This window comes from Amblyomma maculatum, chromosome 9 (assembly GCF_055883805.1).
Source record: "Amblyomma maculatum isolate TAMU_Amacu chromosome 9, ASM5588380v1, whole genome shotgun sequence".
Taxonomy (NCBI): Eukaryota; Metazoa; Arthropoda; class Arachnida; order Ixodida; family Ixodidae; genus Amblyomma; species Amblyomma maculatum.
The window spans coordinates 95,633,453-95,653,673 of record NC_139352.1 but is presented as its reverse complement, the minus strand read 5'-3'; the positions used below and the strand labels follow the sequence as shown (position 1 = coordinate 95,653,673).

At 45.3% G+C, this 20,221-nt stretch overlaps 1 protein-coding gene across 3 annotated transcripts in view; it reads left to right on the top strand.

Moving 5' to 3' along the window:
* Positions 1-20,221, top strand: part of LOC146179783 (ribitol-5-phosphate xylosyltransferase 1-like) — a 28,117-nt gene that overhangs the window by 724 nt on the left and 7,172 nt on the right. For all 3 annotated transcript variants that reach the window (XR_014700769.1, XM_084579344.1, XM_084579343.1), the window contains exons 2-5: positions 3,715-3,819; positions 8,135-8,234; positions 13,383-13,691; positions 15,365-15,526. Coding sequence is in view for 2 of the 3 variants with exons in the window: in XM_084579344.1 (XP_084435470.1) it covers positions 3,715-3,819; positions 8,135-8,234; positions 13,383-13,691; positions 15,365-15,526 (676 nt within the window). In the remaining variant the exon portion in view is untranslated. The remainder of the gene's footprint in view (positions 1-3,714; positions 3,820-8,134; positions 8,235-13,382; positions 13,692-15,364; positions 15,527-20,221) is intronic.

Here is a 20,221-nt window from a genome sequence, read left to right as displayed (position 1 = left end):
TTTCTAGAAGGAATAGATGGGGATCCCGCCTGATGTATTTCGTTTAGCTTGATTTGTTGTGCAGGGACGTGCAAAAACCAATACCCCGCCACCCAGGGTACCCCTTTTTATAAGGCGATCCGAGTTTGCTTAGGAACGGACGAACAGTTATTTGCTGTTAAACCCTCGGTTCGGTGCTGGTGATATATATCGTCTAAGCAGTTTAATCGGGACAGTATGTGAAATGAAAATATTCCTTTTGTCTGCCAGCACCACAGTCGCACTCTGCATCTCAAATATATATATATATATATATATATATATATATATATATATATATATATATATATATATATATATATATATTTTTTTTTGCTCAATTGGTGCGGGAAGCAGAAAGAACGTGCCATAGTGGCTCCCAAAAATCACAAAATCCTTATCCCCTTGTCTGAGCGCTGGTTGCATTTGTGTTCTGTAAAACAAATGCTAATGCATTACTGTCGCGCGAATCTCACGTGAAAGCGTTAGAATGCGCAACTCGAAAAAAGAATTTCCGCGGTGTCGACCACTTTGCAGCCTCGCAACCTTAAAAAATGAAAGCATGCTGGCAGGCTTTCAGTATGAGAGCATCAGTGACTTCATGTCTGCAAAAATTGTCCGCGCTTCGGTGTCAACGGTTTGAAGCCTGGAAACCTCAAAAAATCGTGAGCATGCATGAGGGAGGTGGTAGTTAGTAGGTGACAAACCCTGGGACCCCTGTTTGAAGCATTGTAGCCTTGAAAAGTCACGAGTATGCTTTTGGTAAGTCGTAATTGGTAGGTGACATGGCTGGGCACTGATAGCTGTAGCATACATTTTTTCTTCACTCATGGACGCTGCCAAACGTGTGACTGGTCAATGGGTAGTTTGATGTCACGAGCCCAGATGGCGTTTTTGAGTTGGAAGGAGCCAACTCTGGCAGCTGCTTTTATATGAAAGGAGCTGTCAATCGAGCACACTGGTATACCTGCAGCCTCAAAAATTCACAGTATGCCTTTGGCGGGCCGGAGGCAGGTGCCCGCTTCTCTGACCACAAGAGTATGAGTCTCATTGAGCTCGAAATCTTCGCCTGAAAGAATATCGATGGCTGTTGCACATCCCATATGGTCTAAACCACCTAAAAAGATTTTGTGACAGTATGACCAAAGATGCAGAAGCGAGAATTTATGCATTTGTTTATTTAATAGAGTTTGATGCCATACAGCAACTCAGGGTTGCAAAGTACACCATAGTGAAGGGCTTTGGAAATTTGGACCAACTGAGGTTTTTTAACGTGCACCAACATCACATAGTACACAGACAAAAAGCAGCCGCCTCATCTAGAATTTGATCCTGCTTCGTTGGCTTCAGCAGTCGAGCGCCCTAACTACTGAGCCACTGCAGCAAGTGATAATTAATATCTCTCGCTTCTTTACATAGCATAATCACATAGGATGCTGTAGAAGAGTAATGCTCGCGCGTGTAAATATGTCACATGAATGTCATTGACCGTCTGTGAATTTTAAAACATGTTCGAGCACATAATATGAAATTTGGGGTACAGTGAAATAGTGTAGGACTGAGGTGGGTAGGGAACACCAAGAGAGGGACAAGCGTAATGGGTGTAGACATACGTGCCCAGGGCCCCAATGTTTCTTAATCCGGCCCTGCCCGATTGTAAGGATTTTGCAGTTGAACGAGTGGCCTCGTACCAGTGCACTGACTTGGAGGAATCAACATTTTTCTCATTTGTTTAACAAGGGCTGTTACTTCTGCCTGGCATGTTCTGGCCTAATCTCGCTGAACGTATATCATATAGACTCCATCTGTTTCACTGACAAAAATGTTCCGTGTGCCATTGAGGAACCTTGTATATGCATAGCATTAAACCTCATTCAATTGCAGAGCTGCTTCTTTCTCAGGAAATATACCTTCTGTGAAACTAAAGTGACAGTTATAAATTTCTGGGGGGTAAGGGCATACAACAAAGTGTCTAGCTCAGAAGATAGATGCCCGGCATTTAATGTTGCTGTAACGTTGGAGATGTCGCATAAGTATTTCGGGATTCAGTTCACATCAAATCTTTCATGGTTTTCTCACATTTCAGCAGTCTGCAGTAAAGCATCAAGGACATTAGGCTTCATATGCCGTAACCTATGAAACTCGCCCAGCTCCATTTGCAGACTCGCACATCTAACGGTTATTTGCCCGCAGTTGGAATTTGTCTCATCTGTATGGTTTCCCACATTAAAATTATTTCACGGAGGCGCTTGAATCAATTCAAAGCAGAGCTACCTGGTACATCTTTAATATCCCCTCGTCAGTGTGTCCCTGCTTAAAAACCTTAAGGATATACAGCTACTTGAAATCCGTTGTTCAATTTCCGCTCTGTGTTTCTTTCATTATTATGTGTACATCCGCTCTTCGTTCTTGCCTTTGGAATCACCTGCCTTTCACTGCGCGTATGTATAATCATCTTAGCTTCAATCGCATATATGACGGAATTCAGTCATTTATTCTTTACCTACCTTAAATAGGCTCTGCTAAGATCTTCCTGACAACATAGTTTCTATACCTGATCCTGGAAAGTTTAAAAAGCACCTGTGTATGCACTTATCACTTTAAGTATTGTTCCAAATGTTGCACCAGTTTCACTAGTTACTAACTTTGTTTTTGGATTTATCACTGTTTCAGTTACACCTGGTTAGCTCTTTTCTCTGTTTGTTTCGTTAATTGTATTTTCTCTCTTCATGTTCGGTTTCATTCTTACCCTCCTTTGGATCAACTTTATGTTCCTTCCTTATATTGCTTTGTACTGTGTTCGTTGTAGTTTTAGTGGTTTATTTCTATATGTTCATTTTTTGATCTGCTCCCTCACCCAGCGCTCAGAGGTACAAATAAATAAATAAATTGCGCTACACAGAACGGCATTCGTTGATTATTGTCGGACTGAAGAGAGTGCTGAAAAGTGCAGCTGCTTAGAATGAGGCTTGCTACATGGTCATGTGGGCTACCATATATATATATATATATATATATATATATATATATATATATATATTCTAGTAAGTCACCTCCACCATGTGCAGGCCAGGTATTCCTAGTCTAGCAAAAATAAGATTGTTGTGCAACATCTTGATCAGCTAAAAAGGCCAGGAAGAAGATTCTGAAGTTCAGACTTGGCGAGCCTATAGTAAACTTTGTTTTCTCAACTGATACCATACACCTTGACGAAAAGCATCCATCTTTCGGCATTTTTTTAAAATGTAGTTTGGTTTACAAACCCTAGCATCCTAAAGCAACTCAGAATATGAGGAGCATTATAGTGGAGAACTTAAAAATTTTGACCACCTGCGGTCTTTTAACATGCACTTACATTGCACTGCACCTGAGCGCCTTGCTTTTCGCCTCTATATAAAACCAGCTGCTATGGTTTGTATCGCATTCACTTTCTAGGGATCAGTTGGACAACTTAATCACTTAGCCACCGATATAGGGCATTCTCTCCCCTACTTCCCTCCCCACCAAGAAGAAAATAATGATAGCTGTGCTTCTTCCTCATCCTCATCAGCTACAAAATTTGTATATATGATGTGGATGTTCGTAGCTAGCAAGCTGAATCTGTGCACAATGTCACATTTATATTCTCGAGTTTGGAAATCCAAGTCACTTAGGTGTGAAATCCTGACCTTCTGCTTGTCCCTCCATTGCCGACAGGAGCCAAAGATGGATCTGAATGGAATCCGTGGGGCGAAGAGCTGCACTGGAGCAACAGCTCAAGTCAGGTCCACACAATTGAGATATGGGGCAAAGCAGCCATAGGTAAGGGAATTTAGTCTCTATGACTTCGTTAGTATTTGCAATTACAACACAGTGGTCCTCTTTCTTTCTATTTTCACTCCTATCTTCCTCCCTTCTCTTATGGTGTGGTTCAGGTGTCCACAGAGCGAGTGTGGCAGATACTGCGCCTTTCCTTTCCTGTGAACTAGTTATTAACACAGTGGCCATATACTTTAAGCACTTCCATTCAAGGAACATTTGGTTGCCGATCTACAGTGAATATATGGCTTGTCAGTGTTTTTTAATCATGCCGTCCAGATGTAGATTTAAGAAAGGTTCCCTCCTCTCATAAACGAGACAGTTTTCATTACAAAAAGTCCATACTGACTGCCATGTTTTCTGTTTTCAGTGATAAAATTCTGGAAAGGCAGCATGCAAACTGGACTGACCTGTCCAAAAGTTGCCCATGCCTTTTTGTTTGCTTGCTGATAGTTTAGCAGCTCAAATGAAGACTGATGATGAACAGTGTAGGGCAAAACCTTAAGCTGCAAGAGAGTAAAAGATGGCAATTGATTTGTTTCTCTTAGGTAGTATTAAGGTGTATACTGCTGATAGAGGTCTCCTCATTGGTTATTCAGGAAAACGAGCTTTTGGGCAAGTCGGTTACTTAGCTTCCACATAACTAAGCATTGGCAGGTGTTAATGTGAGACCTGCTGATGAATTGATTAGCTACCATCTGAGTGCAGCCACATGACTACAAAGGAAAGCTGTGCTCAGCACCTTCACAGTTTGAGCAAACATATGTTCTCTGGACACTCTGCTAGGTTTGACTACTTCACTATGAATTGGCAACTTTTGGGACTTCACGGCAACAGGAATTAGGGCTTGGCTACTTTTGAAATCTATGTTACGATCGAATGATGCACTTCTTGTTCTTCACCAAACTTTCAGGCACATTTTTGCTTGAGTATGCCAGAGGTGTTCTATATGAACATCATTGTTCTCTTGCACCTGCTCTGTTGTCTGCAATTTCTGTGTAATCATTTCCTGAACTAAACAAAATGCTTTTCACTCCTGCAGTCACATTATGAAGATAAAGTGATGATACTCGTAAATATTGAGTCTCCTTCCATTTCCTCGCAAGGATTTTCGGTTGTGCTTTGTAGAATCAGAGGATCACCAATTAAAAACAGCCTGCACGTTTTCCCTCTTGATCCATGCACCAGATCATGGAAAAAAAAATTTGCAGACAGGTACTGTGCTCGGCCCAAAATGTGTCACCAAGCCCAGTTTAATTTTATTTTGCTGTCCTGCTGTGTCTAGACAGTAAAGGAGCGACGGTAAAGAACGCGCCATGTTCTCCTGTCTGGCGTGCACCCCACCTCTTTCACTTTGGTTTTTTTGCTGAGCCAATTGCAGCCCCTTTCTTGCGACGCCATGCGGGCCTTCTGATGCTCAGAAACAGAATTCACGTGAACGACCAGTGCCTGTGGTCACTGCAAATCACAGGAATGGGGAATTTTAAAATATTATTAGCAAACTACTGGCTCACTTATGAAGTTTTTCGAGGCATGCACATTCATTAGCAATGCATGCATTTGATGGGCAGTTTTCGAACTTTTTTTCAGGGACCCTCGTTTGGCTGACTTGTTCTCTCACATGACCCTCCATAATCTCCTTTGCTCTGCGATGCTGCTGTCTAGGTTTCCAGGTTTCCTTTGGAGCAGTTATATGTCCCATCACCATTCATTCAAATGTATGTACCTTAGCAAAGTAAGAAAGTGACTCGCTACTCAGCCAAGCTACCTTCTTTCCTCAGTAGGCTACTGGTTCAAAGTGCATTGGCCAATGAATGGTGGAACTTTCTAGCCTAGCAGCCCAGTTGTGTGATATTGAGAGCTACAACCTTGGCGAAATTTTTAGGTCACAAGCTTCCTTTTTAAACGTTTAATGGGGCACTAGCAATTTTGCGGACATTCATATTGAAGATAGCACAAAAATGGGAATGAACAGAAGAAGCAAGACACGACATGAGCGATCTTTCACGCTACCATCACTGTGAATCGATTTCAACTGGCCCGGCTTTCCATCTGACTACTTTTGAAAACCCTAAAGTTCTGAAAGGTGAGGACGAAGGACGAAAGTTTCAAGTACAGACTGCTGACAACAGGTTGCAATATGATGCAGATTCTTGGCTTGAGGGGTGTAGTAACTGGTGCGCAGCTGTAGGGCAGCCCAAGGGGCAACCCTATTACAGTTGTCCCTGGCCAACTAGGGGCGCAAGGTTCTGATTTGGCCTCCCGCAACCTGCCATCGTCATCCGGAACACAGCCATCTTGGACTGCCTAATGGACCCTTAATGTCCATCCTACACATAAATGCTTAAGTGTACCTGGGGTAAGGTGCCCTGAGTGGCCACCCTGTTGCAAGTGGCAAAGGCAATCCTGGGGCACAATATCCTGCTCCGCCTTGGGCAGCTTTCCATGGTTCAGACTGTTTGGTGAACAGCAATATAGGTTTCCTGAAGGACCCCTTACCGCTATTTTGTCGCCATACTCTTAAGAGCAAAGCCTGAATCTCCCCCCAAATTTTGTTGCACGTTCAGAAAAATATTCAGTGAAGCAAAGCAAAAGAAAAAAAAAACACTCTGCAAGTGAATTCAAATTGCTGCTTTTCACATTAAAAAACATAGCACCAAAACAATCTACCACTGAATCATTGAGAAGTAGCGCATATAGTTGTACTGTCGGTCACTTTCATAAAATTTCTCCCATTTGCTGCTAGCTGTCGCCGCACATTTGAAAACACTGTGGGACTGCACAGTTGACAGAACGGATGCAGGCTTCTCATTTGCTTTGAAGGTGGTCACTAGGTTTCCTTAAAGCCCCTCAATAAACTAAAAGTAGTGCCAACATGTGAAGATGGCCGCCCGCCTCCTCTCCGGTGTTTCCTTCGGTGTTCGACCCTCCCATTGGCCGAGCAGCGTCTCATCTTCCTGTGCGCGCGCTTTTTTCTTGCTTATTGTGTTGGCTGTCTCCTTTCTCCCGGCGCAAAACAACGCACGCACGGCGCACATCGCCATGTGTTTTCCTACAGCTCGCGCCTCTTCCGCAGTGTTTTTTTTTTTGAACTGCTTGGCTCGAAATGCCATGTTGCTGTGCTTTCGAATGCAGCACACTTGAGCATGATGGCATTTGTTGTTTAGAATACCATCCACAAATCGAGAAGCGGCACGGAGGAAGGTTTCGCTGCACCGAATCGGCTGGACAGACTTCAACTCAACACCATAGTCGCGGCTCTGTGAATTAAGTGAGCAATTACTCACCTCTAACCTAATATGCCACCGCACACTGTGTACGGATTCGTTCACGTTTTCGCCCTGCCAAGAAAAACATGCCCGCGTATTATATTTTTTACAGTTTTCGCGCTAGACCTCGATTAGGTACAAAATAAAGTCCTTGCTTTTTAGCCACTCAGTCATGATTTCTGGCGTTGCCTTTGTCATGAATGTAAGGTAACATGTTTTGAGTGTGTCGCCACATCTAACGAAGCAGTGTCAGCTCTCAGACGGCCAGATAAAGCCACATCTTTCGTGCTTTGCTTTCGCTTGGTGTGCTAGATCTCGATTTCGCACTCCACACGTGCAAGTGTTGATAGATCTGAAGCTGAAGTTGAAAACATATGGAAGACAACTGCTGCCATGCTTCTCAAGTTTACCGGCAGCTCACAAGTCACTCAAACTGCAAAGAAACCTTACACAGACTCTTACAAAATTGTTCTCCTCTGCCGCCTAGTTACAATTTCTTTAAAGTGTGCCACGCAGTTTGGCCAACGGGTGACTAATGACGGACACACAGAGGTGAAGGCGAGTTGAACTGACGGCGAATTCGTGTACATATGTTGTAAGACACTGACAGCTGAAATCCTTTCGACATTCTGTATTGATGTTTCAGCAGCGAGTAATGTTTTAACCTGAACACAAAGTGACAAAATGCAAGCTGAAATGCTGTGGTGAGACCCAGCACCAGCGCCTTTACCAGCGCCTGCTCCGGAGACCGTCTACTCGGCGCGCACCGCTTAGATGGAGCCACGGTCGACACATTAGAGGAGGAGCATCGGCGCCGGAAGAGGAAAGAGGAGATGACGATAATTTTTGTTTATTGAGAGGCTTTAGGTTTCCTGCAATCTAAAGAGCTGTGCTACAGTTTCAAACCTTCTGAATGTGTAGAGCTTTCATTTTGTAGTTATACGTTAGTGCTTAGGTTGATGTTGATGAGCAATTGAAATATGTTCTAATCTAAGCAAATTATTGCAGCTGTAATATATTTACACTGAGCACTCTCTTGCACTCTCCAGGGCTCTACTTATGGGAACACATCTTCAGTGGTCGGCTGGAACCAAAAGGAGATGGTGGGTGGAGTTATGGCTTCAGGAAGGTCGGCAACCTCAAATTTAAGTAAGTGCCAGCATCCCTTGTTTCTTTAATTTGACAGCACTGAACATCACATCATGCGACACTGTCTGTGTTAGTAAAGAAAAAATTTTGCGATGTGACAATATCACTCGGTCACGTCAAGCGTTGTTCGGTGTGACGTCACAAGACACGTGGCATGGCTGAGCATTGATTATTCACTGGTGTGTGTGACATTACGACACCTCATGACATAGCCAAATTTGCAGGTGCGTTGGCAGCTGCAGCTGGTTATGTGCAGGCATCGCTGAACAGCTTCATGTATCAGGTTGGCATGATAAGTGCTAAATTAAGGTACAAGGAAGCAAGAATCATGTCATCACGGCATGAAAATTCAACAGTGGAAAACAGCAGGTAGTTACTGGACTGGATCCACAACCTACTTCAAGTGCCTCTACAGCTGTGGAGAATGCATACTCGCTCTCAAGTACTTCTACGGCAGTGGCAGCTCCACTCAAGCAGTTAGTAAAGCCATGAAAATGTGTTGCCATCAAAGGAGTATTAACCGCAACACAACGGTGACAAGCCATTGGGCTGCAGTGGTAGACACACATAACAGGAGCATTGCTTCTAATGCTGTCATATTCTGCTGTTAAGGTCTGGAACAGCCTTCCTTATGACATCATCGCCATCTGCTTTTGGAATGCATCTAACAGACCATCTTCAGTTTGAAGTTTGTTTGCATTTCAAGTATATTTCCACACCCCCTGGAAAGAAGGCCTGTAAGGAGTAAAACTGAACTGAACTTAAGCATCCCCATAATATTTTTTATGACAAAAAGTATGAATCACGCAGGCTGCCACTGGGAGAGTCCTATCCCTTTCTATGAAACTGGCAGCACGCCTGAAAAAAGAATATGAGAACAGTGATAGAGAATTGAACAGAGTGATGCTTTGTTGAAGCTCTTCAAGCTTGTGTATTGGTGTTCTTGTAGTATTGGCCTCTTCTTTCTTGTAGTATTCTTGTAGTATTGTTGTATTAAATTAATATGCGGAACACTAAGGTATTGTTCAACAGCCTCGGGAAGGGAGAGCAATTTACGCTAGGTAGCGAAGCACTGGAAGTAATAGGTGAATGTCATGTTTTGTGTGATTCAGTTATTTTGCTGACTGGCCCTGCCTCATGGTGCCGTAGTAACCGCAGATCCGGACCATGAAAAGGAAATAATAAGAAGAACAAGATTGCGATGGAGTGCATTTGGCAAGCGCTCGCAGATTATGACTAGCAGCTTACCGATATCCCTCAAGAGGAAAGTATACAACAGCTGCATCACCTATGGGGCTGAAATGTGGAGGCTAACCAAGAGGGTTATACTTAAGTTGAGGACAACGCAGAGGGCTATGGAATGAAAAATTGGAGGGGTAACATTAAGAGATATGAAGCGTGCGCAGTGGGTCAGAGAAATAACTCAAGTTACTGACATCCTAGTGAAAATCAAGAAGAAATGGGCATGGGCAGGACATGTAGTGCGAAGAGAGGATAACCGATGGTCGCTTAGGGTAAAAAACTGGATTCCAAGGGAAGGAAAGCGTAGCAGGGGGCTGCAGAAAGTTAGATGGGCAGATGAGGTTAAGAAGTTCGCAGGGGTTAAGTGGATGCAGCTAGCACAGAACTGGGTTAATTGGAGAAATATGGGAGAGGCCTTCGCCCTGCAGTGGGTATAGTCAGGCTGATGATGATGAGTATTGGCCTCGAAATTGAGCAGAGTTGCTACTTGCGGCGCAGTGGTGAACCCTATTCAGTGTGGATGAGTGTTCACACTGGATAAGGACATCACCAGTTGGTCTTTGGTGCTTGGGGTCTTTTTATGCATGTCGTCTCAAACGAAGCGATGCTGTCGTTAGGCGCCGTGTCAAATCAAAACAGGTCGCTGCCATCAAACTTGATGCAAACGCTCAGAAATCGTATATTCCCATTTCTGTTTGGAATACCACAGCTACTGAAGCATGCGACCACAGACTACTGCATAGCAGAACGGCTTGACACTAAGTTTGCCTGTGTGACACTCGTATAAGGTATGTGTGCACTGCTGAAAAGGTGACAAGAAAAACAAAGCTGTCATAAGTCAAGTGGTAAACAACAAAGTATCTGGCCCATGAGCTCAGTACAACATAAAAAGTGTGCAAGACAACATCAGTAAATCTAAAGGATGGGTGGTTGCATGCCTTGTTTTCCTGGAAACGACGCTTCTTTTCCGCAGCATTGGTCAAATCCATTTTTTTTTTCTGCAATATCGGAACACTCTAAGCAGTAAATCGCTAATGCATTGCAGAGGGCATGTTTTCTTCGCCAACAAACCCGTCATAAACTTGGAAGCAGACCTAAGCTGCATGTGTTTTTGTGAGCGCCGCTGGCTGTTGATCCACACCATCGGAGTGATGGTGCCGCCACCTTTAGGTCGATCTCGCGGCGAGTATAGTCGAAGTTTAATTAGAACTGAATTAAAACAAACTAACCAGTCCCCAAAAGTAGGATAGGCTTAACATAAGATGACCGCTGCAAATTATTGCATGCAACATGACACTAAGGGCACTGGTAAATCATGCGTGCAGCAACCATCCATGAAAGCTCTAATTCGTTTGTATTGGGTGCGTGACAGTTCTGTCCACAAATGTTGTTTTGGAATTCCGGTGACGCTGCGACATGCCTGATATGGCATTCATACTATCACGCATCACTTAAAAGGGAAAAAATCACAGCAAGCTGGAAGGTAGAGCGCATGTAACAAATGTGCTATATGGCACCAGTATGAAAACTGAGCGAGGCATGAGCTTCATGGTTGCCCTGGTGGTTTATCTGAATAGTAGTGCAGGTTACATATAAATAAAAAGTATGCTCTCATAGTGAAGTATACTTCATATGGATTTTCAATTTGTTTATAGATGGCGGGCAGTGTCAACGAAGTCAAGTTGGGACTGACAGTGTAACTTCAGCCAATTTAATTTGGCATGGATTGTAACTGATAAGTTAAGTCAACTTGTGACGGTGTTGAACAAGGTTTGTTCTTAGCAGGCTTTTTGAAGCATTTTTCTGGCTCTGTCATCATTGGCCTTGTCTTTCGTGGCCCATCTTGTAAATGCATGCTGTGTTTTATTTCTAGAGGCGCCTTATACTGGTTGTCGCAGCTAACTTGAATGAAGGGCTGCAAAGTGATGTGTTTGATGCAGGTGAAGGAAGCCAATAGCATATTGCTCGTAGCCATCTTGTGCGCCACAAGCAATTTTATTTTGCAATTAATTAGTTAAGGTTATTTTTTTTAATTACTAAGGATGCGATTTGCAAAGTTGGAGAGCGTCTTCTGAAAACCTTATTTTATTATTTGTGATAAAGAAAACATTTTTTTTTCCAAACTCCAAAGAAAGCCCACAAAATACAAAAGCAGTCGCGTGATTAACGCTTTTGTGCGCCAAAATTGTGCTGGTCTCAGTAATAGTTTGAGTGAATGGAGCCAGCTGTGGTCGAGACATGATGGGCCCATTGGAACAGCTAGCCGATATGCTGGTGATGGTTGCAGCAATGTCGCTGCACTCACTGGAACTTGCGCCGTCATGTGTGTCGACTGGCTGACCTAGGCGAAGAAACCATCGAAGATGCAACGGGACCGTCGAGTCTCAGCCGCAGCCGATTTTTTCCTCTCCAACCACGATTGAGAGCAGCACACGATTGCGCTAGTGATGTGATTCTTTTTTTTTTATTTCACTGGCTTTTTTTTTTTAACACGAAAAAAGATGCATGAGGTGAAAGGCACCCTCCAACTTCAGAAATTATATTTATGGCTTAATGTTAATATGTATTAGTTTAGAAAAATTAGCATAATTAACTAATTAGTTGACAGCAAATGAAAAAAATTGCTTCTGATTGGAAAGACGGCTGGCATCTGTGTGCAACTGGTTTCCCTTGTCTGCTTTAAATACTGTATTTTTTACCCCTTGGCTCAAGCTAACTGGGACACATGGCATAGGGTCTTATGCTGCAAGCCCATGGAAGTGAAATGATTAATACAGTTGAGCCCACTTATAACAATACTCAAGTGCCAAGAAAATGTCATTGTTATAACCAATAATTGTTATAACCGGGTTTGCCAAAAAATGCAGTCAACATAAGGTTCAAAAATTTTAATCAAGCAGAAAAAAAGTTGTCCACTACTTAACAAAAAAAAACCATAGTCTGTGAGCTTCACTTGCTTCACAGAAAGCTTATTAACATTGGTCTCGAGAGCATCTAATTGTTCAACGTGCTCAAGTGAAAGGCCCCTTGAAAAAACGAAGTCCCGGAGGGAATAAATCATATGCAGGGCCTCCTGTGAGCACACTACTTGGAGAGGCTGATCTGCAGTGTCGTCGTCGCTGTCGTTGCCCGCCGCTCGCTCATTTTCCACGATTGCCTCGTCAGTGAGGATTTCGGACGTTTCCACATCATCATCTGCATGCAGAAACTCATCCAGTCCCGATGCAATGGCAGACGGATCTGCCATTGTACGACGAGAAAGCAAAACGCCACAGGCGTTGCACACACACCACATGCACCCCACACGTATAAGCGCTACGACGCCCGCCCGCACACAGCCGCCGCTATCGCCACACAAAGTCGGTCGGGACGGCGGCGGGGACGCGACCATGTGACGGAGCGCGGAGGTGGGGGGGTCTCGATTTCTTTCGTGTTCTGTGTGAAATGTATGTTAGCAGTAATCGTTGCCAAATGTGGAAGTGCTTCTGACTGTTTTTCACAGCCGCCTTGTTCATGCAGCCTACAAAACATGTCTTACTTGGCCGTGAATGACGAGGTGGCTTGCGAAGATTGTTTAGAAGACAAAATGTGCATGCTACGTACAGTGGCATGCAGCAGTGTTCAGGCCAGATTTCGGCCTTTGCCCTATATGTCATTTACGGTTGCTCAAATGGAGGTAATTTCTTCACGGGACCATGTTGGGTGAAAAATCAAGGGGCGCTCTTGAATCACAACTCACCCTTGAGGGGAAGAGCGGCTGTTTTCTCCACTGTACAGAGTGGAGACAGAGCATCGAGCTGTAGCGCATTTGTGAATTCGGGTGTAAGCTTTGTGGTTTCTTAGGTGAAAATTCAGACTTATTGAATGTTTAAGTAGTGTAACACGGTTTTCTGGGATCCATGGCAGGTTCAGGACGGGGCCATGGATAGTTCCAACGACTGTGCCCCAGGATGTGACCCACGTGGTGCTGGTGTTGAACGGGCGTGAGCCAGCCAAGGTGGCAGCTGCAAAGATCTGGCTAGACTCTCTGCCCAACTTCCGTAAGCTTAAGGGGACTGCTGTCGTGCTGCTAGGTGACGAGGCGTGCTCTGGTAACGCGTGGCTCCTGCCCTACCTCAAGTCACACGGAGGCCAAGTGTCGGCAGCATTCATTGTCTACGACACGCCGCTGGTGGACGACAAGGAAGTTTTCCAGTGGCCACTAGGAGTAGCTACGTAAGTTACTTGTGGCTGTCTGTGCCGATATGAAAGTTATTGTAATAGATATCTTTTTGTACTTTTAAATTTTTTTTTCCTTTAAGAGAAAATGAGGCCAGGGAAAGCCTGCAGTATCCATTTCTTAAATGGTGAAGTTTACATGCCGACTGTGGGACTGATTGCGTTGCTGAAAATGTCAGACATGTCACTGTACCCCTGCGGACAAAAGTAAACACAGCACGCTATTTGCATCTAAATTTTTCATGCACTGCATAATTGAAATTGGCAGTCGTGGTATGTGCAAACCGGTAGTAGACGCCAGTGCCGTTTTACTTGGAAAATTATTGTTTTCTTATCTCCAGTGCAGAAGGCGTGATTTCAATTTGAACGGAAAAGCTACTTGGCAAGTAAATTCTGTGGCCGCAGCTGCTTGTTTCTCACACTGTGTAGTTGGTGCAGTTAAATTTGTCATACACACTTTCAACTGCTGTTCCAACTATGTGTTCCTAAAATTCTAAGCATTGTCCCACTTTTCACTTGCACTTTTATCACTCCAATCATGCTGCAACCCATGGTTTTTTGCTTGTGAAAGTAATCAGTTTGCTACATTATCATTTCTTTTTTATTTCCACTTGTCAGTTATTCTGAAGGACTCTAGCTTTTTTTTGCGATTCCGCAGACATCGCAGATTGTTGCATATTTTTTTTTTTTTCAAAATTGGGCATTAGCAGCCACACACAAATATTTTTAATGCTATTGTCTTTGTTGGCGTCAGTAACAGTAATAAAATATTCTATGCGAATCTCGTTACTTTAGTTGTGTGAATTCTCTTGAAAAATTGAACGTGGTAACGAGGTTCTGCTGGTGCCTTTTGCTTGCCTGCCCCTCATCTGCTTGAGCAAGTTCGCACACCTTCTCGCTTATATGATGTGGGTTACAGTATTGGCACCTGTAGAAAGTGGTAGTACCATAATTAATCATATAGTGCAAACACTATATGATTAATTTTTTAGTAGTCTACTTCAGAAAGCATTCGGACGAGGTTATACCGTGAGATCTTTTCCTTTTTCTCTTGTTCATCAGAACAGCCACGGCAAACTCATTCACTAGTCTCATCAGCTGCGAAGAGAAGCCAACTTCTGGACTACCTTGGCTGTCGAGGCTAGATGTGCGGCCGTTTCAATGAAAGGCTGCATGAGTTAACTTGAGGGAGACGTCCCGCAGATTGTTGCCAAATCTCTCTTCTCACTTTGTAGGGTTTAAAATCCTTAGACGCATAAAATTGGGGCCCAATTCATGGTGCTTTAACGTTTTTTTTAACATTATTTGACAGCAATTAGCTCTTCACACAGGGGACAAGGTTTCAAGTCTAATTGCTGCCCCACTTAAGCTTTGAGCATGATTAACATTGATGGTTAGCATGGTGAGATTAGGTTGGTATTAGCTCATTAGGATTTAGTACATCTCCATTTGGCACAGTGGTTTGACTAAGCGGTAGGCGATTTGAGACCGCTAGTATTGCTGTACGGCTAGGCTAGGCATGTTTCTCGTACACTGCGACACAGCTATGCTTTGCAGCTGACAACTCTTCATCACGCAGTGAACGAACCAAACAGCAACAAGAGGTCTGGAGAAAAGCTGCACAGTTTTTTTATACACAGCGTGCCCTGTTGTCCGTCCCCTTCCCACAGATACCGTGGCTTCCCCAAGGCTCCCAGCTCACTGCTGTCATCTGACCAGCGTCCCTACCCGTGCAACTTTGTGGGCACCGTGTATCCAGGGTCGTCGCGGGAGGAGCTCCTGCGTGTCCTTGGTGATCGTGGCGCCCCCTGCTACCTGAACACCCGCAACGAGTGAGACAGCTCACCCATCTTTGCCTTTCTTGTGCTTGGAAGGAATTAGTGGAACCCCAGAAGGAAGCTGTAAAGCCTTTAGAAGCACTGGCATTAGCAACCACGGAAAGCACGCTACAACCTGCGAAGTGGTCCACTTCGCAGGTTGTAACGTTTTTATGTTATCACTGTTCTCGCAACTAAAGGTAGCTGCTTTGTTAGCATTATCGCTCCTTCTTCATTGCCTTCCTTTTTGCATGGACATAGCCAGTGCAAATAGGTGAGCTTCCATCAGCAGCATCGCATGGAAAGTTTGAAGAAACGAAGCATGCTGGTTCTAACATGGCCACTCCCTCACTGGAAAACGCCACTTATGTGCACTTTCATGTTTTGTAGCTCAGAATCACTGTGCTTTAACGTGGGGATGGAGCAGCAGGCACAAGCGCCAGCAAATTGCTGCTGAGTGCTTTTAGGCAATAAAACTTGTGTCCCTTCTTGCTCAGCCGCTATGCTTGCCTCCGTGGTAGTTCCTGGAACACTCGCAGCTGTACAATTGGTGCAATCTCTCACAACGCAAGATGTATTGCTGAGGCATTGTCATAACAGTGACTGCTGAGGGCGATCAAAGTGCGACAGTGAGAATGCAAGAGGAGGATTGATGCATTGCAACAGTGTATAACATAATTGGCAGCATTTTTTAATTTGCATATATATTGTTACGATGAAATAGCAAAGGGATGTTTATTTACAGTGATATGGCTGTGGGATAAGGTGAAGCCTACTAGCCCCAGGCACCATCTCCCAGACTATCACAACCCTTCGTCGTCTTCAGTGGCGTGACATTTCCGCCCTGCTCAGCCTAAGCCCTCTGGGCGTGTTCGTTAGTCGTGCAAGCTGACACGGCTTCAAGCGGGCAACATGACATAGTTCGGTTTTGGCAGACCGACGACCCGATGCTGTCAGGCGGGCTATTGCATAAGTTAAGTCACTGATGCGTTTGAAAACCACATATGGTCCGTCATAGTGGGCCAAGAGTTTTTGATGTAGGCCACGGCGCCGAATTGGGCGCCACAGCCAGACTAGATCACCTACAGAGTACGTGACCCGCCGGTGACTGGCATCGTATCGCACTTTAGAACGTTCATGTGAAGCACCAGACCGTAATCGGGCGATTCTCCGAGCTTCTTCGGCGAGACAGAGGGTCTCAGCCAGGCAGGGGTCTTCACGGCTTGTGAAGGGGGTAGCGTGGCGGTCTGGCATAGAGAAGGAAAAATGGACTGTACCCAGTCGTCTCATGCGTGGCGGTATTAAACGCATACGTGATGAAGGGTAGTATGGTGTCCCAGTTCTTATGCCCTGCATCCACATACATGGCTAGCATGTTGATAAGCGTTCTATTGACGCGCTCAGTCAAGCCATTTGTCTGGGGATGGTATGGCGTCGAGTGCCGGAAAGTTACGGAGCATAAACGCATGAGCTCTTCAATAACATCAGCAGTGAATTGTCGGCCCCGATCAGTGATGACAATTCGTGGCGGCCCGTGTCGTAAGATGACTGAGTGCAGCAAGAAAAGCGACACCTGATGCGCCGTAGCAGATGTAAGAGCGGCGGTTTCACAGTAACGTGTGAGATAGTCCACGCAGATTACAATCCAGCGATTTCCGTCCACGGACTTCGGAAACGGACCTACGAGCTCAATGCCTACTTGATCAAACGGAGCTGTCGGGGTCTTCACAGGGTGCAGCGAGCCAGATGGAGTTGCAGTTGGACGTTTGTGGCGTTGACATTGCTCGCAACTGGCAACGTATTGTTCAATCGTCGAGCGCATTCTGGGCCAGTAAAATCTTTCTTGAACACGGTGGAGTGTTCGAACCGATCCCAAATGCCCAGAAGTTGGATCATCATGCATAACATGCAATACGTCCATGCACAGCGTCTTGTGAACTGCGAGTAAGTATCGCTGGCCGACAGGCGAATAACTCTTTTTCCATAGGAGGCCATCACGCACACAAAAACGGCTTGTAGGTACGATGGCTTCGGCGGCGGCAAAGAGAGGCTGCAGACTGCTATCATTTTGCTGTTCCGTTTTGAAAACACTCGTGTCGGGGAACGCTGGCTCGAGGGTCGATATATAATTGTCAAAATCGTCACTGTCAGGTCCAGTCGTGGCCATTGGCATCCTAGAAAGACAATCTGCGTCTGCATGACGCCTCCCGCTTTTGTACACCACGGCAAAGTCATATTCCTATAACCGGAGGGCCCAGCGTGCGAGGCGACCACATGGGTCTCGAAGGTTCCGCAGCCAACAGAGTGAATGATGGTCAGTTACGATAGTAAATGACCGTCCGTACAAATATGAACGGAAACGCTGCACAGCGAAAACTACAGCCAGGCATTCCTGTTCGGTGACTGTGTAATTTCGCTCCGGCTTGCTCAGGGTACGACTTGCGTACGCGATAACATGCTCTCGTTCATCGTGCCGTTGGACAAGGACTGCCCCGAGACCAATTCCACTAGCGTCCGTGTGAACTTCTGTCACTGCAGTAGGATCAAAGTGACGTAGGATGGGTTTCGATATTAAAAGAAACTTCAGCTGACGAAATGACGCGTCGCAATCTGGTGTCCAGTCAAAAGTGGAGTTTTTGTTGAGAAGGCACGTCAATGGGTAAGCAACGTCAGCACTGTCCTTCACTGTCTGCGGGGGTTTAAAAGACTCAACAGCGGCAGTTTTCTGGGGATCCAGCATTACACCATCACCATTGACAAGGTGTCCTAGCACCAGCGCTTGGCGCTCTCCAAAGCGGCACTTTTTCGAGTTTAGAATTAGGGCGGCGTAGTGTAGACAATTCAAGACGCGTACCAGACGGTCATTGTGTTCTTGGAAGGACACTCCCAAATATGACAACATCGTCCAGATAGCAAAGACAGATGTCCCGCAAAACTGTGTCCATAAAGCATTCAAATGTGGCTGGCGCATTACACAGCCCGAATGGCATAACATTAAGCTCATAAAGGCCATCTGGTGTTACGAAGGCTGTTTTTTTCTTATCCGCAGGGGCCATTGGAATTTGCCAGTAGCCAGATCTGAGATCAAGACAAGAAAAATAGGACGCACCAAAGAGGCAGTCGAGGGCATCGTCTGTGCGGGGAAGAGGATAGACGTCCTTTTTCGTAACAGAATTTAGACGCCGATAATCGACGCAGAATTGCCACGAACCGTCTTTCTTGCGTACAAGAATAACAGGGGCAGCCCAGGGGCTAGATGACTCCTGTATCACCTTCTTCCGTAGCATTTCCTCCACTTGCTCATGAATGACTTTGCGCTCAGATGGGGACATGCGATATGGCTTGACGAATGGGACGAGCCGAACCAGTGTCGATAGTATGATGGGTCCGATGTGCAGGGCGAGAGGTCGGTCCATCTGTTTGAGAAAAGCCAAACATAGGCGAAAAGGGTAGAAGAATATCCACAAGAGTACAGCGTTGAGGTGAGCTGAGATCGGCGCTGATCATGCGGGAAATCGAAGTTTCATCAGTAGGCAGAGGTACAGTGGCACTCGTAGCATCTGTGACCAAAGCAACGATGTGGGGCGCATCGGGTTCACAGGAGGCAAGCTTCAATCCCGTTGGTAAAACTGCGGGCTCGGACGATGGATTGATTGTCCATAACGAGGCACTACCGTGATGCACGGAGATCATACAGTGAGGGATAATAACATTTTTCTTCAGGCATGCTGAGTGAACAGGGTGCACCACGGCCTGAAATGAAACCTGGTCAAGAAGTGTAGCGGACACGGGGACGAACATGGCAGACAAAGATGGAACTACTGTGTCTTCGGTAATACTAAAAACTGTTTTTTCATTGCGGCCACTTTCAAAAAGAGTCAGCAGCTGTGAGCCGTCAAAATGAACCTCTTGACTTCGGCAGTCCACGGTAGCGCCACAAAACTTCAAGAAGTCCATTCCTAAAATGATGTCATGCGTAGAGTGGGGTAAAACGACAAATTCGGCTTGAAAAATTGCACCACCCACAGACACTTGTGCACTACACACACCCAGTGGCCGCAACGCCTCTCCACTCACACCACAAAACGTTGAAGCACGGTCATATTCAAACATCACTTTGCGTCCCAACAAGTGCCTAAACTGATTACTCATCACAGACACAGTCGCACCCGTATCCACCAAAGCTAATGTATACACACCATCAATAAACACACGAATTTTGTTTTTGAGCATTATAGTTGGAGGGATGTTGGCACACAGCACATTTCCAGCGACCTCACCCCCATTGGTCGCGCTGGTTAGTTTTCCTGCTGAGGATGCTGAGGCGACATGGAGCGCCGTCGTGACAATGGAGAACGACGCGCACGGAAGGCGGGTGGTGGAGTAACACTTCTATCAGATGCAGGGGAGTGGTCGCGGATATTCTGGTTATGGATGTTGCGGTAATACCCACGCTGAGTATTTGATTTTTGAAAAACGGGATTGTATTGCCGATTGTTGGGTACTGTTGGAAGCGCCGGACGGTTATAGCGAGGTGGGAACCTACTGCGGCAGTATCTGGCGATGTGACCTTCAACGCCACAGCGGTAGCATATCGGCGGGGAAGGTAGAAAATGTTGTTGCGAATAAGAGCAGGGAACAGCTGGGTGCGTCGTAGGTCTGGCTGAATGCTCATACTGCTCAGGAATCCTGGTAGATCGAATGGAAGAT